The 16440-nt window shown below is 45.1% G+C and overlaps 1 protein-coding gene across 2 annotated transcripts; it reads right to left on the bottom strand.

The window, feature by feature from the left end:
* Positions 1 to 4880: 4880 nt before the first annotated feature.
* On the bottom strand, positions 4881 to 14296 carry meox2a (mesenchyme homeobox 2a). 2 transcript variants are annotated; one of them, XM_035745849.2, is made up of 4 exons: positions 14068 to 14296; positions 13360 to 13925; positions 7836 to 8008; positions 4881 to 5747 (listed from the first exon to the last, which is right to left on the bottom strand). In XM_035745849.2, exons 1-4 carry the CDS (start codon positions 14148 to 14150, stop codon positions 5529 to 5531), a joined length of 1041 nt encoding a protein of 346 aa, XP_035601742.1. In that variant the 5' UTR covers positions 14151 to 14296; the 3' UTR covers positions 4881 to 5528. The 2 variants fall into 2 exon arrangements, with proteins under 2 accessions (XP_035601742.1, XP_035601743.1); XM_035745850.2 differs by having other exon boundaries at positions 13360 to 14296.
* Between the last annotated feature and the right edge of the window lie 2144 nt (positions 14297 to 16440).

The following is a 16440-nucleotide window of genomic DNA, read 5'->3' as shown; positions in this document are numbered from 1 at the left end:
TCTTGAAATTATTCAATGATATTGTAATAGAATATGAACCTTTCGCAGGTTCTCCTGTGGGGCTTTGGCAGAAGTCCCTACCCTGCCCTGAGGAAAAGGTGAATTAGGCATGCACCCCATCAACAGTTCTCTACACGTTGGCTAATGTTTAATTCATGTCATCTCAGTTCACAGCATAGTCATACATTGCCCTGGATTCATGTGGATGGAAGGCATCATGATGTTATTCAACCCAACGTGAATTCCATTTACCTCTGGTTTAATTTATTTGATCTGAGTAGCATTTCAGTTATCACGACTTCCTCCGAAGTCGGTCCCTCTCCTTGTTTGGGCGACGTTTGGTGGTTGACGTCACCGGTCTTCTAGCCATCGCCGAGCCACCTTTCATTTTCCATTTGTTATGTCTTGTCTTCCCACACACCTGGTTTCAATTCCATCAGTTACATGTTGTGTATTTAACCCTCTGTTCCCCCCCATGTCCTTGTCTAGTATTGTTTATTGTAAATGCTTGTGCACGTTATGTCTGGTGTGCCTCAGGTTTTGTACCCATTTATTGATTGTTCTGTTTTCCGGTGGGTTTTATTATTAAACTGCGCCGTTGGAAAAACAGTTTTTTCTCTCCTGCGTCTGACTTCTCTGCCGCCAGTACACACCCCCTACAGAATACCGGACCAAACTTATGGAGTCAGCAGGAGCAGGTACCCCGGGTATAGGGGTGGAGGAGCGCGTCCGGGAGCACGCAGCAATGCTCCACCATCTTGGCACCGCCATGGACCGCGTTGTCCAGACAATGGACTGCTGGAAAAGACAGGGAGTTCTCCCAGCACCTCCACCAGCACAGCCGGGGTCTCCACTACGCGTCCCTCCTTCTCGTGGTCCCAGTGGGATTCGTCTCTCCCTTCCCCAGGAATACAATGGGACGGCTGCGAACTGCCAGGGGTTCCTCTTGCAGCTGGATTTATACCTGGCAACCATCCACCTGGCTCCTTCGGGCCGAGAGAGGGTGTGCGCCCTCGTCTCGTGCCTCACCGGGAAAGCCCTGGAGTGGGTGAATGCCAGGTGGAGAGAGGGAGATGCGGTGTTAGACCAGTTTAGGAGTTCACCCGCCGATTCCAGGCAGTTTTTGACCACCCGCCCGAGGGTAGAGCGGCGGGTGAACGCCTATTCCATCTGAGGCAGGGGACGAGGAGCGCCCAGGAGTTCGCCCTGGAGTTTTGAACCCTGGCTGCCAGCGCGGGATGGAACGACATGGCCCTGATCGACCATTATCGCTGCAGCCTGCGCGAGGACATCCGTCAGGACTTGGTCTGCAGAGACACCACCCTCACGTTCGACCAGCTGGTGGACCTGTCCATCCGGCTGGATAACCTGCTGGCTGCCCGCAGACATTCAGATCGTGATCTGTTGGTTCCATCCCCCTGCACCCCCTCTCCGATACCCATGGAGCTGGAAGGGGCGGTGCGCAGGGAGACCGGAGGGGGTTCCAGCTTGTGCACCATTTGTGGCCGCAGAGGTCACACTGCCGGTCCGTGCCGGGTTGGTTCCTCTGGGGATCGAGGCAACAGGTAGGGCGCTCTGGCGTCACCCCAGGTGAGCCGGCACCATTCTCACCCAGAGCCCCCTGTCGCGCACATGTTTGTGTATGTCACTTTTTCTGAGTTTTCCCCGCATTCCAAGCATAAGGCGTTCGTCGATTCAGGCGCGGCTGGGAATTTTATAGATAGATCATTCACCCATAGTTTAGGGATCCCCATTGTTCCCGTGGCTGTGCCCTTCCCCGTTCACGCCTTAGTTAGTCAACCATTAGGGTCAGGGTTGATCAGGGAGGCCACCGCTCCTCTGGGCATGGTGATGCAGGGGGGTCACAAGGAGAGAATTAGTCTCTTCCTTATTGACTCTCCTGCGTTTCCCGTGGTGCTAGGCCTACCCTGGTTAGTTTGTCATGACCCCACTGTTTCTTGGCCACAGAGGGCTCTCACGGGGTGGTCGCGAGAGTACTCAGGGAGGTGTTTTTGCCGAGTTGACTCAATTACCACCCCTGCGTTTCCCGTGGTCGACGGGGCGATTGCGCAATAAATCTCCTGGTAGACGCTGCACTTCCCAGGAGTCACGTGTCATCCCCTCTCACAGGCGGAGACGGGGGCTTTCGAAACATATGTCTCTGAATCCCTGCGTCAGGGGTACATTCGGTCATCCACTTCACCCGCCTCCTCGAGTTTCTTTTTGGTGAAGAAAGAGGGAGGTCTGCGCCCGTGTATTGACTATCGGGGTCTGATCCAGATCACAGTGAGGTATAGTTACCCGCTACCGCTCATAGCCACAGCGATTGAGTCAATGCATGGGGCGCGTTTCTTCACCAAGCTAGATCTCAGGAGAGCTTACAACCTGGTGCGTATCCAGGAGGGAGACGAGTGGAAGACGGCTTTCAGTGCCCCCTCAGGGCACTATGAGTACCTTGTCATGCCGTACGGGTTGATGAATGCGCCATCAGTCTTCCAGGCCTTTGTAGACGAGATTTTCAGGGACCTGCACGGGCAGGGTGTAGTGGTGTATATTGATGACATTCTGACATACTCCGCTACACGCGCCGAGCATGTGTCCCTGGTGCATGCTTGGTCACCTGTTGGAGCATGACATGTACATCAAGGCTGAGAAGTGCCTGTTCTTCCAGCAGTCTGTCTCCTTCCTAGGGTACCGCATTTCCACTTCAGCCGTGCGTAATTGGCCGACTCCCACCACGGTAAAGGAGGTGCAGCGGTTCTTAGGGTTTGCCAAATATTACCGGAGGTTCATCTGGAGTTTTGGTCCGGTAGCGGCTCCCATTACCTCTCTGTTGAAGGGGGACCCGTTGGACAGGGCTTTTAGTCACCTGAGGGCTCTGTTTACCTCGGCTCCCGTGCTAGCCCATCCGGATCCCTCTTTGGCGTTCATAGTGGAGGTGGACGAGTCCTAGGCTGGGATAGGAGCTATGCTCTCTCAGCGCTCGGGTACGCCACCGAAGCTCCGCCCCTGTGTCTTCCTCTCAAAGAAGCTCAGCCCGGAGCGTAACTATGATGTGGGGGACCGGGAGCTGTTGGGGCCATGTTTTTCACCCGTTTTGTGTTTACCCTTTCCTACAGACCAGGCTCCCAGAACATGAAGGCAGACGCATTGTCCCGGCTGTATGACACAGAGGAGCGGCCCATGGATCCCACTCCCATTCTCCCCGCCTCCTGCCTGGTGGCGCCTGGAGTGTGGGAGGTGAACGCGGACATTGAGCAGGCGTTACGTGCAGAGCACGCTCCCGTCCAGTGTCCTGCTGGGCGTCTGTACGTCCCGTCTGCTGTTCATGACCGGTTGATCTATTGGGCCCACACGTCACCCTCCTCTGGTCATCCTGGGATCAGTCGGACAGTGCGCTGTTTGAGCGAGATTTATTGGTGGACTACCTTGGCTAAGGACGTGAGGGTTTATGTTTCCTCCTGCTCAGTGTGTGCCCAGTGTAAGGCTCCTAGGCACCTGCCCAGAGGGAAGTTACACCCCTTACCCGTTCCACAACGGCCTTTGTTGCACCTGTCAGTGGAATTTCTAACCGATCTACCCCCCTCACAGGGTAAAACCGCGATCCTGGTCGTTGTGGATCGGTTCTCGAAGTTCTGTCATCTCCTCCCTCTGCCCGGTCTCCCTACGGCCCTACAAACTGTGGAGGCCTTGTTAACGCACGTCTTTTGGCACTACGGGGTGCCTGAGGATATAGTGTCTGATCGAGGTCCCCAATTCATGTCTAGGGTCTGGAAGGCGTTCATGGAACGTCTGGGGATCTCGATCAACCTTACTTCAGGGTTTCACCCCGAGAGTAATGGGCAGGTGGAGAGTAAACCAGGATGCGTTCGTGCCCTGGGCCGATATGGCACAGAACTCGCTTCGCCACTCCTCCACTAACCTCTCTCCCTTCCAATGCGTACGAGGGTACCAGCCGGTACTGGCACCTTGGCATCAGAGTCAGACCGAGGCTCCTGCAGTGGACGACTGGTTCAGCGGCGTCCATGTTCACCTCCAGCGGGCCGTGCTGCACCAAAAGCAGAATGCAGACCGCCACCATAGTGAGGCCGGGAAACCGGGTTTGGCTCTCGACCCGAAACCTGCTCCTCGACCTGCCATTAAGGAAACTGGGTCCTCAGTTTGTGGGGCCATTTAAAGTCCTGAGGAGAGTGAACAAGGTTTGTTATAGGTTAAAGCTTCCACCCGATTACCGTATTAACCCCTCGTTCCATGTGTCTCTCCTCAGGCCGGTGGTGGCTGTCCCGCTCCAGGAGTCTGAGGTGCGGGAGGTCCCTCCGCAACCTCTGGACATCGAGGGGGCCCCGGCGTACTCAGTTCGTTCCATACTGGATTCGAGGCGTCGGGCGAGGGGCCTTCAGTATCTCGTGGAGTGGGAGGGGTACGGTCCGGGGGAGAGGTGCTGGGTTCCGGTCGAGGACGTGTTGGACCCTTTAATGCTGCAGGAGTTCCACCGTTTTCGTCCGGATCGCCCTTCGCCGATCCATCTTTCATTTTCCATTTGTTTTGTCTCGTCTTCCCACACACCTAGTTTCAATTCCATCAATTACATGTTGTGTATTTAACCCTCTGTTCCCCCCATGTCCTTGTCCGGTATTGTTTATTGTAAGTGCTTGTGCACGTTATGTCTGGTGTGTGTCGTGTTTTGTACCCATTTATTGATTGTTCTGTTTTCTGGTGGGTTTTATTATTAAACTGCGCCGTTGGAAACAGTTTTTTCTCTCCTGCGTCTGACTTCTCTGCCGCCAGTACGCACCCCGTACATCAGTAGAACCTCTGTTCATGCAATATTCAGTTTTGTTTACAAATATCAGTCAGGGTAGAAGAAAATGGCCACTAAGGAACATCATAAATGTTTATTACTGTGTGAGTGGTATAGTGTGTATTAGAAATGATTGCTATAGCGAAGGTAAGAAAAATACAGATAATAAAGTTCAGAGTATATTGTAAATTAGCTGAAATTTGATTCTCCTGCACACTTGATTTAATCAATACTTCGATTACATTACAATTTCTATGACATACAGTAGAAACCAATTGAGGCAAGTGTTCAACAGTGCAAATCAAAAGCATGAACTTGCCACTTTTTCAATGCAAGACACACAACATGGAATGTTCATAACAATTCGGCCAATTCTGAATCTATCCTAATATTCTAAGAATATGTTCTGCTTCCAAAAGCAGAGCGTTGATTGGAGGCACGTTCGTAACATATGCTTAATGTGCATTGACCTTTTGCAATATCTCATATTCCTGCGTTAGGGTTCGCAGTTCTTGAAACGTATTGGTGATCTTAGTTTGGTTTAAGCAACGTCCTAACATGCATCTTGTTAGATCAAGTAACACACGTAATTTCTTTGTACATTTGTACACATTTATTTAGCATCGTTGAACTTTGCTAACGATGACCAGACACCATGTCCTTTTAAGGACATTCCTGAGATGTTAGGCTGAGCCCACTTTGAGTGGGCGTGGCCTGCTGCTGTGCATCATAAGTGAGCATGCTCGGAACTCTGGTCACTGTCGTGACTGTTCTCATTGGCCAGGGAGTCTGTGGAGTGATGAAGAGCCGCTATACCGGAGAATTCGGATGGCAGCAATGTCCCCTTTTTCACGTTCACCAGTTCTTTTTCCCTTGCTACAGCCCCCTGTTGACCTCCTTTTACTCGTTTCCACTTCATCCTCCTGTTCTGAAACCACACCTTTACCTGTGGAACAACCACAAAAGACAAGTTGAGTTATTCTGAAAAGAACAGCAAAATGGCGTTTGGCATTGGGGGATCATTTTGCATAGATGGAGACTGTTACGCATACTGAGTAGAGTCCTATTAAAAGATCTGGATATTGATCAAATGGTAAGCCTGAAACCTGATACAGGAGCTGCTGTAAAGGTTTGGCAGCTATTTCTATACTGTAGCAGTGATTATGTGCTGATGTACTGTCACATTCCCTGGCATCAAGACGCTGCTTCCTCTTTTCCCTGACTCGACAACTCCTCCAGTATTTACGTCTCCAAGAATGATGATTAGGCTGTTGCTTACGTAGAAGATTGGGTCCGAGTAGACGTGAGAGTCAACACTGACTGGGTTCTGGATGAGTCTCTCTTTCTCTCCTTTGGTTTATTTTGGGGAGTGTCATGCTGTGAGGCCTAGCTGGGTCACATGGGCAGGAAGTCACTTGATTTGACACACAACGTTTGTCTTAAACCTTCAGCTATACATGCCATGCTGATGATCACATCAGTTGTGGTTATTGATCATTTTTTGGTCCATATGATATAGCACGTCAGAAGAGCACATGTGAACTGAAGCCTTTGCCACCTAAATACAGCCTATAGCTCAATGGGGATGGATGAATTTTGTTGCTATTTGTTGCTATGTTATCTAATATACCTGTTTGTGATATATCACTCAAAGGTATTTTTAGTTCAGAGAACAATTTCCCATTTGTCAATGTGTCATTGAGTCCAGTCCCATTGAGTTCCGTAGTTATAAAATCACTATCAGGTTGACGGGCAGAGTTCCAAACACAGCCACCCAGATTTTCTACTGTCATTGGTGTAAATGGATCGTCCTTAAAATACATCTGCAAGCTTGCGCTTTTCTCTCCTGTTATTGATAGTGCAGTAAGGCAAGGCGCAGGTTACCGAGTTTGTTGTCACATGGCTACTGCATAGTACATGCTATTTCTACTAATGCTATCATCAGTGGGCTAATGACTCGATTACTTATAATGTTATTATGACTGGTTTGTATGGGCTGTTTTGCAGTCATATTTGTACCTAGATATGAGTTTCCATGTTACTGAAGGTAAGAGACAGGCCTGTCTGAGTCATGTGATGCCTAAGGGATCATGTTGCCTCTGGAATATCAGGTAGGTTCTCTAAGAGTTGGTTATGAATTTGATTTTGGTATAACAAAAATATTGGATGTTCTAAGTGCAATATAAGTGCTCCAAAACTGTAAGTAATTACTAGGCTATTATGGGGTAATTACATAACTACTTAATGCAATAAGTGATATGATATTCAATGATTTTCACTGTGTTAAGGGTAATGTAAAGTGTGGCAATTATTTATTGTTACATTAACGTTTAGACAGTAGGCATAACATGTTTTATCTTAGTTTATGGTTATATTTGGGCATTTTAAATTACTTTTAAAAGTATTACATTGAAGCACTTTGTCAAAAAAAAATCGAAAACTCAAGGTTGAAGGTTTTGAGTCTCCGATGTTACGTAAGAAACATATACTGTCAGGTACTGTCAGGTCTGTTCTATCCTTTTAATATCTACTGTATATAACAAACTACCTACGGCCAGATGTATGCCACATGTGACATATCGCTTCTCTCTGACACCCCAAAGGTGTTACAGAACACTGTACCATGTTCCTTCCCCGCAATTTCTCTTCTATTATTTATTTCATGGGACTGTGTTTACAGCGGCCCCTCTGCCTACGCTCTGAGACTAATTTGTCCTAGCTAGGGGAAACAGGAAGTGACTTGCTAGACAGCACCTCCTGCCTTTGTGCCTGTCTCCATTACTTGACTGTAGGCTGACTGAAAGAATAGACCCAAATATCTGGAATATGATAGTCCCTCTTCACAGTCACAGCTGGAACACAACAGCACACAGAAGTTCTAAAGTTAGGAAAACACTGTATCTCCGAAAGCCTTTGTATGGTCTGACTGAGGCAGACTTTTCCCACCACCAGGCATTCATGTGTTATGGGGTCAATATGTTGTAACCCAAAGGAACAAGTGGGAGAACTAGGTTAGAGTGGTGATATTACATACTTGTCTCTCTGTGAGATCGAGGTTGACTGCTATCTCGTAGCGCCTCAGTCTCGTCAGATAGTTGTGATGGGCGAACTCGGCCTCCAGCTCACGGATCTGCTCCTTGGTGAACGCCGTCCGCTCCTTCCTGGGTTTGCTGCTCACATCTGACTTGTAATTCCCGTCTTGGGACTCTGAAATCAAACACGGTACACATTGTTTCTTTCCAGTCAGGGAAATGTATACTCAAAGAAAATAATGATAAAATGAGTATTATATGGCAGGTGCAAGCCAGAGACACAAATACAGACAGAGGAGGGAAGGAGTCAGGTATGGGAAACAATGGGAGATGCCAATCACCTTTTATTGTAGCGGCATTGTTTACGCACACTGTAAGTGGCTGGGAGGACCCAGAAGCGTCTACACATGTGCCTGTTTCTGGCAGCTGTGCTCTCACACACACAATGGGTTGGCTCCTACTCTTTCCAATATGGAGTTCATTTGTCTTACTGTTAATGGAATCGGCTGCTACCCTCGTAGTTTTAACATGCAACGAAACAGCTCTGCAGGATGTGTGAAAATATGTTTCCTCAGTTTATTTACCTCCCTTTTATAAGCGTCTCCTCTTTATGACTAACAAGCTGCCAACTCACAACAATTTGAAAAGGAGTATTTGTCCGATCTCTCGTTTAGATTGGTGTTGTTTGATTTTGAACAATATCGTCAAACTTTTGAACTTACTGAGAGTGGCTAGACTATGAGATGGACTGCAGGGAGAGTAGCATGTATGTCAGTCTGGTTTTGATCTATGATTATGACTATGATATCATACACATAAGGACAAACTGTTACGATTCCCCAGACGAACATGAAGCAATGCAGATCCTTTTTTCCCAAAGATATGCAAGTCTACCACCTGATGATTCACTGGAGTGACGGGAGGAAATTGTTTTATTGAGATTTAAATGATTTATTTATCCAACCAATGTGGATTAAAAACCTACTTGTCATTCCCATTTTGTTTCAACCTCAGGAGAAGATATTGTTACTTTAAAAAAAACAAATTGGACTGTTTCTCAGAAGGAACATGTTTTGTTAATTTGGTTCCCAAACGTTCCTATTGTGACCAGACTTTGTGGTTGGGCCGTTTGGATATGCTTCAGTTGCACATTGCACTTCAAGGCAACAGCGATTGCATGCTAATTAATCCGCGGTTCTGTTCTGCAGTCTGTGTTAATCCCAACAGGCGGTCCCAAATCCAAACTGTAAATAGGCTGGGAGTTTACAGGCCAGGACCAGGCCAGATACACCACCAGTCGTGGGAGTCACTCACTCCGCCACGTCACAGGAGACACTCCGAAACACTTCTTGAAATTCTTACTGAAAAAGTGTCTCTTTCAAAATATTTGCTCACAGAAAAAATGCTTTCTTTCTCTTTTTCTCACTCTTCTTTAAAGAAATTCATTGCCCATCTATTTTTGTGTCATAGAAAATATAGAAGAATGGAAAGTTACACAACTTGTGTTTGCAAAAAGCCATTCATCATTGATATTGTGGGGGGGAAAAGGAAAGGAAAATTCCAAGCACATGGTGATATGTCATACTGCGTAACTGGCATCCAAGACAGGAATACACTGCAAATACATTGTCTAGTTATTCCCACATAAATGATAAGACCTTTCTTACAGTGTGGTAAAGGAGCTGAAATTCTGTGTGTCATTGTATGGTGAATAGCAAATGTCCTATAGCTGGTAACCTTCCATCTCAACATGTCTGTAATTTCACCAGGGTAGGCCAACTGTCGGTGTGCCAGAGAGCGGGCCTCATTCAAACATACCTCTTAGATGTATTTACTCTCTGGTAAACACAGACATTGTGTAAGAATAAAGAATAACATGGCCAGCTGCTGGAGACCAGCGCAAAGCCGATTTAAAAAGAGTCCCAAGGTTTTACGACACAGCCACTACACCACAGCAATTAGGTCCTTGCTGGAACCTTCATCTCTCCACACAAAAGGGAATAATGGGAGGAAAATACAGAGCCCAGACACTGGGTAGTTTTAGGGCTCCCAAATGGTCTGAAGCCAGATCAGGGGACCCTTCAAAAAATAGTGTTAGTGTCCCTGCCAACGTTTCTGACAGAGAGACTGCAAAATGAAATGATTATGCTTTTCACTCCTTTCAGTGTTACATTTTCAGTTCATTGGCCAGTCATTTTGTCAATTTTGTTGAGGAATCTTATCTACGGCAAACACAATTCCATTGTGACATAGAATATTGTAATGCTAGATCTACCAAAATAGCCTCAGCGGTAATACCGAGAATCACAAAGCCATGCCTGAGTTAGTCCCTGAGCATCACTTGCTACAGCAGCACTCAAAAATACACTCCACAATAACAAAATAGGATACAAGCAATTACTATTACTTCATGTTTAAAATCTTAACACTTTCGTAAGAAGTTTTGGTTACACTTTACTTAAAGCCTACATGTAATACTGCATTATAATTCAGTTATAATACACAGTAGGAGACTTGACATGAGACTTTCTGTTTGAACATTCTGTGTAACTTTCCATTCTTCTGTATGATGACCCGCTACCAATGTCATATAATTATATAATGATCCTGACTAAAAACCAGCAGTTGTTGAGTCAGTAAAAATGTTGAGACATTGTGACACATAACATTATAGGACTTATTGTAAGACAGTATGTACATGTGCATAACATAATGCATAAAGCACTATACCTGCAGGCTAAAGTGTTCCCAAACGTTCAAATCTGCCAGGTTGACCACTCGCTCCCTCAGAGCTCCAGTATACCCGATCGGCCAGCCCGGGTTACACCAAACGGCACGGCCATATTCCTTCCAGCTGGAACCCTTAAAATTAGCAGGTTTCACAGAAACCAGACACCCAAATACCAGCTGGACCACTCGTCACATGACAGTGTATACCCTGCAGTCCACCTTTTGGAAAAAAAATCACACAAAATGATTTGTGTTTCTTGACCAGGAGAGTGTTCTGCATTGAACCCAGTTCAAGTGTTTTATTATTGTTTTCGTATCCAATGTAAAGTTTCACAGGCGGATTTTACTCAGGTTTCAATCCAGATGGTGAAACCAAATCAGGGCTTTCTCATCGAATTGGCAACACGGTGTTATTTGGACAGCTGATTGGATAAGCTAACTACGCTCAATAATCAGCATGATTGGTGTTAGCGTGAAGAGAATGTAAGGCCCACGTAATGAGGCTGCAATAACCATTGGAACTAGGGAATTGAAATGGAGCTTGGGGGCCAAGTGTTAGTTTCCAAATGATTTGACCAAGGAGAACAGGAAATACAGGATGGAGTTCTAAATGTATGGATATAGGAGAGGTTAGTATGGTCAAAACAAGAGCAGTATTATAAATAGTAGTGACTGCCTTCGAAGTTGCGCTCTCTTAGCTTAGTGACTGTGTGTCGTTTTTCTGTCAATTTCAGCGTGGTGCTGCTACTTGTACAATGATTTGTATAATAATACAAGTAACATTCCCAACATCTGAACAATTCTATAAGTCAGGTGTGTTAATCATTTCTATGTATATTTTTGATATTCCTCTACATCCAAATACCATGAGTTCTTATTTTGAGTTCAACTCTTTTTTTAAAATAGGGTTGTAATAAACCTCTATTTTATCTGCCCTCTGTCTCTATACTGTCCATTAATTTCAACCAGAAAGAATACACATTTAATTGCACACTTAATTAGTTTAAGTCCCTGTGATTTTGTGAAAATGTTCCATCATCTGTTAGAATGAGTCATGTGTCAGAAGGGATCCATGACCGAAGTGGCCAACAGTATCCTGTGTGAGTCAAGCGAAACAGGGCACTGACCACATAGGGAAAATATCAACCAAGTGTTCAAGTGGTGTGTACAGAACCACAGCCAGGTGACCCACACTGAGGGTGTTTAAATAGACAGAGGTCTAGGCCCAGTGCTGCAGGATGACATTTCAGGTAGGACGTCAGATACACTTTCCATGGAAAACTGATCAGTTTCTACTAATACGTTGACAACAAAATCTTCCCTTCAAAAAAACACTTTAACACTTACAAAGTGCTTCATATCGATTAGAAGGGTTGAATAGTAAAAAGTTGATATATTAAAGAGATATTGGTATATTCAGAGTTATAAAGACACTGCTAGACTATGTAATAATGTAGAAATGTATGTTCCAGTTAACTTTAATGTAATAAATTACCATGTGTATTGTTTATATTTTGTCGATATTTCTACACTTTCTGTGTAGAAAGTTAATGGTCCTTTTCAAAAACGCAGAAAATCTCAATGACTATGAAATCCAAGGTCACAAGTCACGCCTGTACAGTATCTACTTGAGGTAAGTAAAGTCATTATTCCAAACCTTATCAATGCAAAATGCATGTTTTCAGTTAGACCATCAATTACTCTACACGTGTGTTCTTGAAATGCTGGCAAAACCTTTTTTTTTATGTTGCATATTAATAACTGCTCCACAGTGATTGACAATGTGATCTTAATTTTATTGACAGAAAATAGGCGTAGTAAATGTTTTTTTTAGTGAAGCACAAAACATTAGCAGTAAAAATGTTCATGGTTGGTTGTACACTTCATACATTGTTTTAGGACCATTGAACAAACTTGTAGGAAATAGAGAGTAGGTTTCTATGGACATTTGAAAGGTATGTTTTATTTTATTTTAAATAAAACGTTTTGTTTAAAGACTATTAGCATTGCAACAAATCTACTAAACTGTATATCAGCTGTTTAACATAATGCTACTGTAACTCACATTTTTTAATTGAATATATTTATTGATTCAACTTCCCAGTCTCTTTTATTAAAATGACTGCATCAACAATAATCCTGGAACTAAGCGCACTCCACAGTAAGAGAAGCCTAAATCCTCTCTGGTGTTTAGTGTCATTCGAAGCACTGGTGTAGTCTTTTACAATCCATGACATTAATATTTTCCAGTGAGCCTTATTTTCTGCCACCTAAAATGCGTTGAAATGAAACAGATGGGATTTAGACCAAAACATGGCAGAAGTCTAATGCCCACACAGTTATCGTCTTGACTTTGATCTCCCGTTAGTCAACATACTGTAATTGCCGATGTTCATGTCAGCCAACATTCACAAACCTCTTTTGAAACAATATTATACCACATTTTCTGTCAGTGAAGCATAAAACTCCACCACTCCGTCTCCACGGAAATCCTTAGAAGTCTGAGTGATGATGTCGTTCTTGAAACCACACCAAAATTAAACTCTTAATCTCTTTTCAAAACATTACGTTAAGGTACAGTTAAATTATACCCGTCTTGAATAAATGCACTGCAAGTGTATTTTTTGTATTTCAACTGTATGACAATTTTTTAATAAGATAAAGATGTGTAGCTTTAGTTTCCCACTTACTTTGTGTAACATTATACTCAACCCATTTCTACATGCAGCCCAAAGAAGGAAGAAGACAGATAAAAATACATGTCAACCCAAAAGTGGATCTTTCCTCTCATCTTACCTGAGCTGTCACTTTTCCTCTTGCCATTTCTCTTCTCTGCCTCAGCAGGTGACAGTGTCTGTCTTCCAAAGTCTGCAGGCACACAGTTGGCCCCCGTGGGGGTGCTGCTGCCCAGGTTGGGGGTGCTGGTACAGAGACTGTTCCTGCCAGGGGTGCCTAGGTCTGGGGGTGCGAGGGCACTATCCTGGGCCAAGTGAGAGTGGGGGTGGGGGTGGCAGAGGTTGTGGCGGGAGTTCGCACTGCCAGGAGAGGGCATCTGTGGAATGTGCCAGCCGGCCTGGTGCTGAGGCGGGTGATGCTGCTGTTGCGGTGCCGGGTGATGCCCGCGGTGATGATGGTGATGCCCACCGAACAGGCCCTCGTCACCGGGATAGCCAGAGATGATGCAGGCCGAAGGAGAGGAGGTGGCGGTGGAAGAGGCCAGGTCAGGGTAGGAGACGTGGTCCGAGCGTCCGTGGAGAGTCAGAGGAGACTGGGTGAAGGCAGGGTGCAGGGCCTGCACAGTGGCATGGGGGCTGCGGAGGCAGCCAAAGAGTGTGTGATCCATCGCATGCAAACACACAGCCCTCCAGAAAGATAAGGACGGGAGGGAGAGGGGGACAAAAAATGAAAGGTAACAAAAAGGTAAGCCAACTAAGTTTTAAAAAAGGGGTCAAACAAAAGACAGAATATCCAAAATCTACTACTTGTGCTCTTTCCTTAGCTTACCCCAAATTTGTCTCCTTGATAAGAGTTTGATGAAAAAAGTTGCGTGTGTGTTGAAAGGGGGCTCCAGTAATAATCCTGGGCATGCGGACAGTTGCCAGGCTGCGCAGGATAAACAGTGAACCCTAGATAAGCTGCCGGAGAGATTCTCAGATGACAGGAGAGGAGACTGGAGACCTGTGGAGTGGAGAGAAAGGTGGTTCCAAGGAACTGCAGTAAGAGAGGAGCTGGCTGAGGGAACGTTATAAATAGGCTGTAACGTGAGAGGGAGGCTGGGTCACAGACTGCGTACTACTGACCACATGCATATGATCGCCCTCCAAAAAACATGGCACAATAAATCAGCACTATTAAAATGGCTGGTGTCTCAGGAAAGAAGGACATTTATTTTTCGACTTTGGCTATCTTAACTTCTAGTGGCCCCTTTTCTTATTAGAAAATAGTCCATAATGTTTGAGATGATGATGGTGTTATGTGTTAGGGTTGTACCATTTGCACCTCAATACTTACCATAAGAGATGGGATGTAAAAATGTGAACAGACATGAGATAGGGGGTTGGTGTCAAGGGATAGCTCGTTATGTATTGTCTTACCTTTGTTGATATCGTTGTGAGGTTAGTTATGTTGAAGCACGTGTTGCTTTGCTTCCTTTCCAATGCTATCTCATACTAGTATACTGTACCTCTGTATGGGTAGTTTGTAAACACCAAAAAAATGCCTTACCATATATATATATACAGTACCAGTCAAAAGTTTGGACACACCTACTCATCATTCAAGGGTTTTTCTTCATTTTTACTATTTTCTACATTGTAGAAGAATACTGAAGACATCAACACTATGAAATAACACATATAGAATCAAGTAGTAACCAAAAAAGTGTTAAACAAATCAAAATATACATTATCTTTGACTTGATGACAGCTTTGGGCACTCTTGGCATTTTCTCAACCAGCTTCATGAGGTAGTCACTTTAACAGGTGTGCCTTGTTAAAAGTTAATTTGTGGAATTTCTTTTCTTCTTAATGTGTTTGAGCGAATCAGTTGTGACAATCAGTGTTGTGAAAAGGTAGAGGTGGTAAACAGAAGATAGCACTATTTTCCAAAAGTCCAAGTCCATATTATGGCAAGAACAGCTCAAAGGACAGTCTATCATCACTGTAAGACATGAAGGTGAGTCAATCTGGAAAATGTCAAGAACGTTTTTTCAAGTGCAGTCACAAAAACCATCAAGCTCTATGATGAAACTGGCTCTCATGAGGACCACCACAGGAAAGAAAGACCCAGAGTTACCTCTGCTGTAAAGGATAGGTCCATTAGAGTTACCAGTCTCAGAAATTGCAGACCAAATAAATGCTTCACAGAGTTCAAGTAACAGACACATCTCAACATCAACTGTTCAGAGGAGACGGAGTGAATCAGGCCATCATGGTCGAATTGCTAAAAGAAAACACTACTAAAGGACACCAATAAGAAGAAGAGACTTGCTTGGGCCAAGAAAGATGAGCAATGGACATTAGACCGGTGGAAATCTGTCATTTGGTCTGATGAGTCCATTTCTGGTTCCAACCGTCGTGCAAAGTAGGTTAACAGATGATCTCCGCATGTGTGGTTCCCACCGTGAAGCATGGAGGAGGAGGTGTGTAAATGTAAATGTAAATGTAAATGTAAATGTGTGATGGTGTGGGGGTGCTTTGCTGGTGACACTGTCAGTGATTTATTTAGATTTCAAGGCACACTTAACCAGCATGGCTACCACAGAATTCTGCAGCGATACGCCATCCCATCTGGTTTGCGCTTAGTGGGACTATCATTTATTTTTCAACAGGACAATGACCCAAAACACACCTCCAGGCTGTGTAAGGGCTATTTGACCAAAAAGGAGAGTGATAGACTGCTGCATCAGATGACCTGGCATCCATAATCAACCAACCTCCATAATCAACCAAATTGAGATGGTTTGGTATGAGTTGGACAGCAGAGTGAAGGAAAAGCAGCCAACATATGTGGGAACTCTTTCAAGAATGTTGGAAAAGTATTCCAGGTGAGGTTATATCTTTCCTGTTTGGCCCTGTCCGGGGGTATCATCGGATGGGGCCACAGTGTCTCCTGAACCCTCCTGTCTCAGCCTCCAGTATTTATGCTGCAGTAGTTTATGTGTCGGGGGGCTAGGGTCAGTTTGTTATATTTGGAGTACTTCTCCTGTCCTATCCGGTGTCCTGTGTGAATTTAAGTATGCTCTCTCGAATTCTCTCTTTCTCTCTCTCTCTCGGAGGACCTGAGCCCTAGGACCATGCCTCAGGACTACCTGGCATGATGACTCCTTGCTGTCCCCAGTCCACCTGGCTGTGCTGCTGCTCCAGTTTCAACTGTTCT

This window comes from Oncorhynchus keta, chromosome 31 (assembly GCF_023373465.1).
Source record: "Oncorhynchus keta strain PuntledgeMale-10-30-2019 chromosome 31, Oket_V2, whole genome shotgun sequence".
Taxonomy (NCBI): domain Eukaryota; kingdom Metazoa; phylum Chordata; class Actinopteri; order Salmoniformes; family Salmonidae; genus Oncorhynchus; species Oncorhynchus keta.
The sequence above is the reverse complement of the archived record's forward strand: the minus strand, read 5'-3'. Positions and strand labels throughout refer to the sequence as shown.